Raw genomic sequence first — 9193 nt, forward strand, 5'->3', positions numbered from 1 at the left:
CGGAATGTACCAGACCCGGTATGACGAGATGACCTGATAGTATCCCCCTCCCCTATGAAACAAATACTGGCCAAGAGACTGGCTGACGTTGAGGCAGTAATGAGACGCATTCCAGGAATGCCAATCCCAACCAAGAAGAGCAGACCAAATTGTTACGTCGATTCACCCTTTGTGGATGAGATCGCCCTGGCTGACATGCCCCAGAAATTCACCATCCCCAACATGAAACCATATGACGGTACCACCAACCCGGATGATCACATAGCCTCGTACAAGCAGCGGATGTTCACAGTCTCCATACCTCGACCGCTTAGAGAGGCTTGCATATGCAAAAGTTTCGGTTCTAGTTTGTCTGGCCCGGTGCTCCAATGGTACACGAACCTCTCGAACGGATCCATCGAGTCATTTGCTCAGCTTACCGACACCTTTGTGGAACAGTTCGCCAGCAGCAAGAAGCTAGAGAAGTTGTTAGTCGACTTGTACCGAATATACCAGAGAAGGGGAGAGCCATTAAGAGAATATGTTAGCAGATTCAACAAAGAAAAGATCTCTATTCCCTCATGTAACCCTGAGACTGCTGTGGACGCTTTCAGAAAAGCCCTCCTCCCAGACGGAGAACTATATAAAGAACTTACAAAGCTGGGCTGCACCACAATGGAAGACGCTCTGGCCCGAGCCGTTATCCAGATAAGATGGGAGGAAGATGAGATGAACCGAGCTGCCCATTCCAGATATGAACCAAGGCGGAGCGACAGGAAGCCAGAGCCTAGACCGGTAGAGCACCGCTACCAACCTCCAGCACGCATTATGGGCAGAACCAGAAAATCTTATGATCGCCAACCCGTGAGAAATGATAACAGGCATTTCGGATCGAACCAGCACAAAATACCAGAGTACAACCTCATCGTCGAACCAACCCAGGTCATAGCGATAATGAAAGGAATGGGGTTCGCCGTCAAGTGGCCTGGTAAGCTCAATCCCGAGGCAAGGAGAGACACAACCAACTGGTGCGAGTTCCATAACGATCACGGGCACAACACCGCAGACTGTATTGCCTTGCGGCTCGAGGTTGCCACACTTCTGAAGAGGGGACATCTCTGTGATCTACTTACTGACAAGGGGAAAAACATCATTAGCCAGAAGGGCTCCAAAGAGCCGTCGCCCCCTTCGCGAGAACCCACACCGAAGGGTTTCTGCTTGCTCATCTCCGGAGAATCAGTGGGGTAAGTTACTCATCGGCCAAGCAGTATGCTAGAACCAACCACCACCATGAAGTCCAGTCCATCCATCCGGTCTCGAGGTCATACTCTCATCAAGTAATTCAGTTCGAAGATGACGAACCGGTCACCCTGGCCATTCCTCACCACGATGCTTTAGTCCTCTCCCTACAAATAGCCAACATCCTAGTGAAAAGGGTGTTCGTAGATGGAGGTTCGTTAGCAAATATCCTATTCCTCGAAGCAGTAAAGGCAATAGGGTTGGAAGAAGCAAATATTGATAGATGACCGACACTGCTGGTTGGATTCAGCTCGGAGTAGAAATACACTATCGGGGAGATCATCCTTCCTATCTATGCCGGCGGAGTAAATAAACAGACCGTCTTTCTGGTGATCGACTGCCCATCCCCCTACAACGCCATCTTGGGGTGACCCTGGATCCACGACATGCGGGTAGTCTCATCTACCTTCCACCAGACGATCAGGTTTCCAACCAAGTGGGGGGTACGAGAGATCAAGGGCGACCCCAAAGCTTCTAGAGACTGCTACAAGAACGCCTTCAAGAGCAAGGGTAACTCCTCATAGCAATTACAGTCTCATCTAACCCCTCCAACCAAGCCAGATCAGCCCTCAATAGAAGAGTTGGATGAAGTACAGATACACTCAGACGACCCTGAGAGAAAGACCCACATAGGTTCCCGCCTCAAGCCCGAGACAAGAGAGAAACTGATAGAGTTCCTTAGACAAAACCAAGACTGCTTCGCCTGGTCCCATGCTGACATGATCGGAATCAGTCCGAAAGCAATGGTCCATCAGCTAAAGGTAGATCCGAATCACCCACCAGTAAAGCAGAGGAGAAGGAAGTTTGCACCAGAATGGAACCGAATCGTCAACGATGAGATTGACAAACTCTTAAGCAATGGCATGATCAGAGAAGTCCACTACCCCGAATGGCTGGCAAACGTCGTGGTAGTAAAGAAAAAGAACGGGAAATGGAGAGTCTGCATCGACTTCACTGACTTGAACAAGGCCTACCCCAAGGACTCTTTCCCGCTCCCACACATCGACACGATGGTAGATGCGACTGCAGGCCACGAGCTCCTTAGCTTCATAGACGCCTTCTCTGGATATAACTAGATCCTGATGCACCCGGACGACCAGGAAAAGACAGCCTTCATCACAGAGAGAGGGACCTACTGCTATAAAGTAATGCCATTCGGACTCAAGAACGCCGGGGCCACCTACCAACGATTGGTCAACAAGATGTTCTCCGACCACTTAGGAGAGACTATGGAAGTTTACATCGACGACATGCTCGTCAAGTCCCTGATTGCCAAACAACACCTCGACCATCTCAGCCAGGCGTTCGCCGTTCTACGAAAATACAACATGAAGCTGAACCCAGCCAAATGCTCATTCGGCGTCTCATCAGGTAAATTCTTGGGCTATATGGTCACTCAGCGAGGGATAGAAGCCAACCCCGACCAGATCAAAGCGATCCTTGGCATACCATCCCCGACGTGCATTAGAGACATCTAACGCCTTGCGGGACGAGCGGCCGCCCTGAGCCGCTTCATCTCTAGGTTAGCTGATAAGTGCCACCTGTTCTTCCATGCCCTCAAAAAATCCAACAAGTTCGATTGGACCCCCTCGTGCGAAGAAGCCCTACAATAGCTGAAGAGGTATTTGACCACCCCCCCGCTTCTTTCTAAACCTATGGACGGGGAGAAGCTCTACACTTACCTAGCGGTCTCAGAGACAGCCATATCAGCGGTGCTAGTTCGAGAAGAAGAAACAAAGCAGTCACCGGTCTACTACATTAGCAAGTTGCTCCTCGACGCAGAAACTTGATACAGTCAATGATACAGTCAACTGGAAAAGTTTGCCCTCGCCCTCATCCATGCATCCAGGAAGCTCAGACCGTATTTCCAGTGCCACCCCATAGTTGTGATCACCTCCTTCCCACTTAAGAAAATATTTCACAAACCAGAACTATCAGGCCGAATCATGCAATGGGCGGTAGAGCTCAGCGAGTTCGACGTATCCTACCAACCATGCATTGCTGTCAAGTCCCAGGCACTAGCGGACTTCATTGCTGACTTCACACCAAGCACCACCACCCAAGTGGAAAGGGAACTACTATGCATGAACGGTGCACCACCCTCAAAGTAGACTCTCCTAGTAGACGGATCGAGTAATGTGAATGGAAGCGGACTTGGGATAGTACTGATTGCACCAGAGGGAGACATAGTCCAGCGAGCAGTCTGATGTGGGTTCAAGTGCATGAATAACGAGGCCGAATATGAGGCCCTCCTAACTGGACTTTCCTTGGCCAGAGAAATGGGAGCAAAAAGGCTGAAAGTGAAGTCTGATTCCCAACTCATGGTCAACCAATTACAAGGCACGTATTAAGCACGCGACTCGAAGATGACATCCTGCTTGAGCATGGTCAAAGTGCTACAGGCCCAATTCGAAGAATTCTCCATTGTACAAATCCCCAGAGCAGAGAACTACCATGCCGACGCCCGCGCTAATCTTGGCTCGGCGCTCCTATGCTCCTCCTAGTCATCCATCCCCCTCCTATTCATGCAGTGGCCAGCCAACTGGAAGGAGCGACCACCGAATAAGCCCCCCGGAGAAGCCATGGGCATCGAACAAGCCGACTATTGGACGACTCCGATAGTAAGGTACATTGAAAACGATGAACTCCTGGCCGACAAGAACGAAGCACGCCGACTGAATGCAAGAGCCGCCAGGTTCACCATACATGAGGGCCAACTCCTTAGAAAGTCATTCTCGGGCCCCTATCTCAAATGCATAAGCCCAGAAGAAGCCCAAAATGTTCTAGCCGAACTCCATGAAGGCGAATGCGGAAACCACGCTGGGGGACGCAGTCTTGCACACCGGGTGATCACCGCGGGATATTACTGGCCGACCATATGCACCGATTCGACCGCTTATGTGAAGAAGTGCGACAGCTGTCAGAGGTTTGCCCATGTCTCACACCTCCCACCAGAACGACTCCACTCCATCATCACCCCTTGGCCATTCATGAAGTGGGGAATGGATATCGTAGGAAAGTTACCTACTGCACCCAGGCAACGAGTCTTCATGTTAGCTGCGACGGACTACTTTACTAAATGGATCGAAGCCAAAGCCTTTGCGCAAGTTCGAGACCGAGAGGTAAAAGCTTTCATCTGGAAGAATGTCGTCTGCAGGTTCGGGATACCGAAGGAGATCGTCACCGACAATGGGTCCCAGTTCATCAGCTCAGGCTTTAGGGATTTTTGTGACATGTGGGGAATCAAACTCAGCTTTTCAACCCCCAGCAACCCCCAGTCTAATGGCCAGGCCGAGTCATCAAACAAGACTATCATTCAGACATTGAAGAAGCGATTGCAGAAAGCTAAGGGAGTATGGGCAGACGAGCTATCCGGGGTCTTCTAGTCATATCGAACCACGGCTCAGTCATTAATGGGTGAAACCCCGTTCTCCCTCACATACGGTTCTGAAGCAGTCATCCCAGTTGAAGTATTAGTTCCATCCACCAGGCTCCAATAGGTGGACGAGGAATCAAACAGTAATAACCTCTGCCAGAACCTAGACACAGTGAATGAGCTACGGGAACGGGCGAACATCCGCAACGTAATTTATCAGCAACAGGCTGCCCGACATTACAACCGCAACGTAAGGGTCCGCACTTTCAAGATAGGCGACTGGGTCCTTCGTAGGGTCTTCCAAAACACCAAGGAAGTTAACTTTGGCAAACTCGGCCCCACTTGGGAAGGCCCCTACAAGATAATCAAAGAAGCAGGGAAGGGTACCTACAAACTCCAGACCCCCGAGGGCAAAGACATCAACAACAGTTGGAATGCTGTTCACCTTAAACGCTACTACTTCTAGGTGAACCTTGTCTTTTTTGAGGATTTGTTTTTCGTTTCTTTTCATTTTTAAAAGGATGAGTGGGCCTATCCACTTCCTCTTAGACAGTCGGCCTCATGGCCAAATATTTAATGAAGTATTATTCAGAAGTTCTCATCTTCAAATCGACCCCGGTCGACGAATTGTTACACCATCGAATCGGCCCTGCCTGATAAACGTACGGACATCTTCAAATCGGCCTTGCCCGATAAACGAACAGACATCTTCAAATCGGCCCTGCCCAATAAACATACGGACACCTTTAAATCGGTCCTGCCCAATGAACGTATGGATACCTTCAAATCGGCCCTGCCCGATAAACGTACAGACACCTTCAAATCAGCCTTGCCCAATGAACGTACGGATACCTTCAAATCTGCCCTGCCCGATAAACGTACGAACACCTTCAAGTCGGTCCTGCCTGATAAACGTACAGACACCTTCAAATCGGCCCTGCCCGATAAACGTACGAACACCTTCAAATCGGTCTTGCCCAATAAACGTATGGACACCTTCAAATCGGCCCTACCCGATAAACGAACGGACACCTTTAAATCGGCCCTACCTGATAAACGTACGGACACCTTCAAATTGGCCTTGCCTGATAAAACGTACGAACACCTTCAATCGGCCCCGCCAGATAAAATGTACGGACACCTTCAATAGGCCCTGCCCGATAAACGTACGGACACGTTCAAATCAGCCCTACCCGATACATACGGACACCTTTCAAATCGACCCCGGTCGATGAATTACTCACACCTTCGAATCGACCTCGCTCGACTCACGATGATACCTTCAGATCAGCCCTGCCCGATCCAAGACTTGGCACCTTAGGATCGGCCCCATTCGACCCAAGAACTGAACTGAAGATGCAACGTCATTCATCCAGGGGACTACACACTCGGTCGGCCAGACCGAATGAATGATTCCTACACCATTGACAAGCAAAGCACCAACCCAGCCCAACATAAGGCCTACATGCCTTAGCCACTGGGCCACGCTGAGGTAACATACACAAACATAACGCACCTATAAGAAGAGAAATAAAAGAACAGTTCATTCATCCAAGGAGACAACACTAGAAATCAGAACAGTCAAAGGTGGTATTTATGGCATCAAGCACCCCAGTTCAGAATACAAAAAATGGCACAGACGCCAGACAAAAGGGCATCGTAGACCCCAAAATACAAAAATAAAAGAAAGCGCTAAGCATCCTCAGCACGAGCCTCATCCTCCATCACCAAATTAGTCGCCATGTCCGCACCGCTAGTGCTCGGCCCCGCACCCTGGTCGCTCATGTCCCCAACACCCGACTGCCCCGGCTGACTAAAGTCAGACGCCTGCTCCTCGTCCTGCCCTCCCAGATGACTAGTTCCTTCTTCCAACAACTCCTGCATGAGCAGAATGTCTTCATTCAGATCCCAATGAGAGGTCTGCCCTTCCTTGAACTCCAGCATGAGCTCGCCTCGGGCCTTAATGATGGCGTCATCAGTAATGGAGATGCACTGCTCCCTGAGGGACTCGACCTCCGCGGTCCTCTCGGCCAACTCGCGCCGTAACCTCTCGACCTCGGCCTCATTATCCCTGAGGCACTGCTGACTCTCCTGCTCAGCCTTCTGGGACGCTGCCTCCCTCTGGCGTAAACCAGTATTGGCCTTGGATACATCCTGTATCTGCTTCTCCTGCGCCACGACAGACTTCCTCAGATGAAGACTGCTAGTGAGTACCTGCACAACAAAACTCAGCAATGAGAACAAAGTCAAAAACAGGAAAAATGAACAAGTACTGCCATACCTGAAAGACGCGGGATACACCCCAATCGGCGGTAGCAACTGCACCCATCTGGTTTAGGCGTGCCTCGTCCGTCGGGAACAAGAAAGAGTCGGCCAGCTTACTCATAGATGTCACATCGGAATAAGTCGATGCAGTAGCCGTAATCGTGATAGTAATAGTCCCAGCCTCCTCATCCATAACGGCAGCCTGGGACGACCCAACTCCTGTTGAAGGCTGCTGGCTTGGCGGCGGCTGACTAGGTGACATCACCAATACATCCTCAACCCTCACGTCCGCCCTAGCCAATGACTCCCTCATCTTCTTCTCTCGACACCTGGCGATGGACTCGCTTGTACTTGGGACGCTCAACTTCTTCATAAGTGACTCTGCAAGTGCAAACTCTCCAACGGTTAGTGGGTTCAGCCCGGACTCACCAAAAATTAGCTGATTGCAATATCGACTTAGGAGAACGTCCTAAATCTGCTTTAACGAGGGGAAGGGAGTACCTCTCTGTATCGCCTCTACTCCAGCCCAAAGAATGCTGGTCCTCAAGTTGGACTCCGCTAGCACTACCTGCCAATCCCTCGGCTCCAATGGGATGGCTAACACTCTCTGAGTCGTTACGTCCAAGCCGTCTCCGCTCTGCCCGGCTCGATTGAACTCAAGCTCTGCAAACAAAAAACACAATCAAGATTTAGTAATCAAAAGAACGAAAGAAACAAGTTCTCACCAGTAGCTCGCTAGCCGATCGGGACCTTGCCCGAGCCCCTCTCTCCCAAAACGGCCTGACCCCTTAGGAAGAAGTAGCGGTCTTTCCAGTTCTTATCACTAGACCACAGGTCGGTCACCAGGTGAGACCGGTCGTGCCTCAAGTTCCGCAAATATCGGTCCTTCTCCTTATCGTTCTCCTTCAGGAAGTACGAGTATAGCAGCTCGTGCAACCCAAACACAACTTGGTGTCGAACACACAGATCCTCCAAGGCCATCAGCAATCTCCAAGCGTTCGGCATAAGCTGGGAAGGGGCAATCATGAAGTGGTTCAGCACCTCCCAGATGAGGCGAGGCACAGGCAATCTCAACCCGTCATGAAACCATTTCTCATAAACATAGACCCAACCCTCAGTTTCCCAATCAACCCGCTCATACGACTGTGGGGTCCGGATATCGACCGAACCAGGGATATGATACAATGTACGGATGCATCACACGTCACTATCCTTCAGCACGGGCGGATAATCCCTGGTCAGAATCCCACTGTCCTGCTGGCTCGGCTCTTCCTTGGAGCTACTGCTGGACGAGGATGGACTGCTGGCCCCTCTGGAGTCTTCCCCACTCCTCCCATGCCTGCCTGAGCCATTCGGCCCAGCTTGACTCGCCTTTGGAGCAGCTACACTAACTCCAGTCGGTATGCCCACCGGGACGCTCCTTTCAAGCATCATCACAATAGTCGGGGCATGCTCATACTCATCCCCAACATCTACCACATCTCGACTCGAATCTGCTGATGTATCGCTTGACATATTGGATCGCTCACCCATCCCAACCGACCGACTCGTTCCTCATTATGGAACTCCCAATTGAAAGAACCACTCAAAGTATTAACCTAGCTATTGGTCGCCCTTTAACACCGTCCGACACCCCTAAAAATCAGCCTCTTCAATCTCAGTCGACCCGTCCTATCAAGAGATATGGAACCTTCGACAGTTAGTCGCCCCACCTAATCGACCGACCGAAGGAAGAGGCTCGTTACCAGTCGACCTGTCCAACAACGAGATCGCACCCTACCCTTGGTCGACCCCTCCAACCGACCAACCGACCCTGGAACCAGGTTTAGTAGAGCACTAATTCGCTTGCCCCAGATGACCGACCCACCTCCAAGCTCAAACCTAGTTACCTACTCGCCCTGCTCACCAATCCACCAACCTAAAAACTCCCACTCGCCTTGGGTGACTGATCGCCTATTCAGTCCACGCCACACGCCCCCTCACCACTCGGTCAGAAGTACCAACCAAACAAAACAATGCCTAAGTCGACTTCGACTTCCAGATTCTACCCAAAACGCCCGGAAAAACACTAAAAATAACAGCCAACTTGCCAAAAACACATCGAAAATCCGAAAATCTGATTCTACAAAACCAAAATGCCAACACTTCTAAAACTCCCCAAAACTAGTCAAAACTACTCAAATCCCCAAAAACTTCACCCTATCATCCAAAAACCCAACAAACAACAGAAACAAACCAGAAATTAGTCCAAAGGAAAAGAAGATTTACCATAAA

The 9193-nt window shown here is 50.5% G+C and overlaps 1 protein-coding gene across 1 annotated transcript; it reads left to right on the forward strand.

Moving 5' to 3' along the window:
- Window positions 1-222: 222 nt before the first annotated feature.
- On the forward strand, window positions 223-1227 carry LOC116143690. Its single transcript, XM_031429130.1, has one exon. The coding sequence runs from the start codon at window positions 223-225 to the stop codon at window positions 1225-1227; it is 1005 nt and encodes a 334-aa protein (XP_031284990.1).
- Window positions 1228-9193: the final 7966 nt, after the last annotated feature.

Source organism: Pistacia vera, unplaced genomic scaffold (genome assembly GCF_008641045.1).
Source record: "Pistacia vera cultivar Batoury unplaced genomic scaffold, PisVer_v2 Contig432, whole genome shotgun sequence".
Taxonomy (NCBI): Eukaryota; Viridiplantae; Streptophyta; class Magnoliopsida; order Sapindales; family Anacardiaceae; genus Pistacia; species Pistacia vera.

Bases quoted from the DNA above. Each gene is read 5' to 3' on its own strand.
- LOC116143690 (XM_031429130.1), top strand. From the start codon at position 223: ATGAAACCATATGACGGTACCACCAACCCGGATGATCACATAGCCTCG.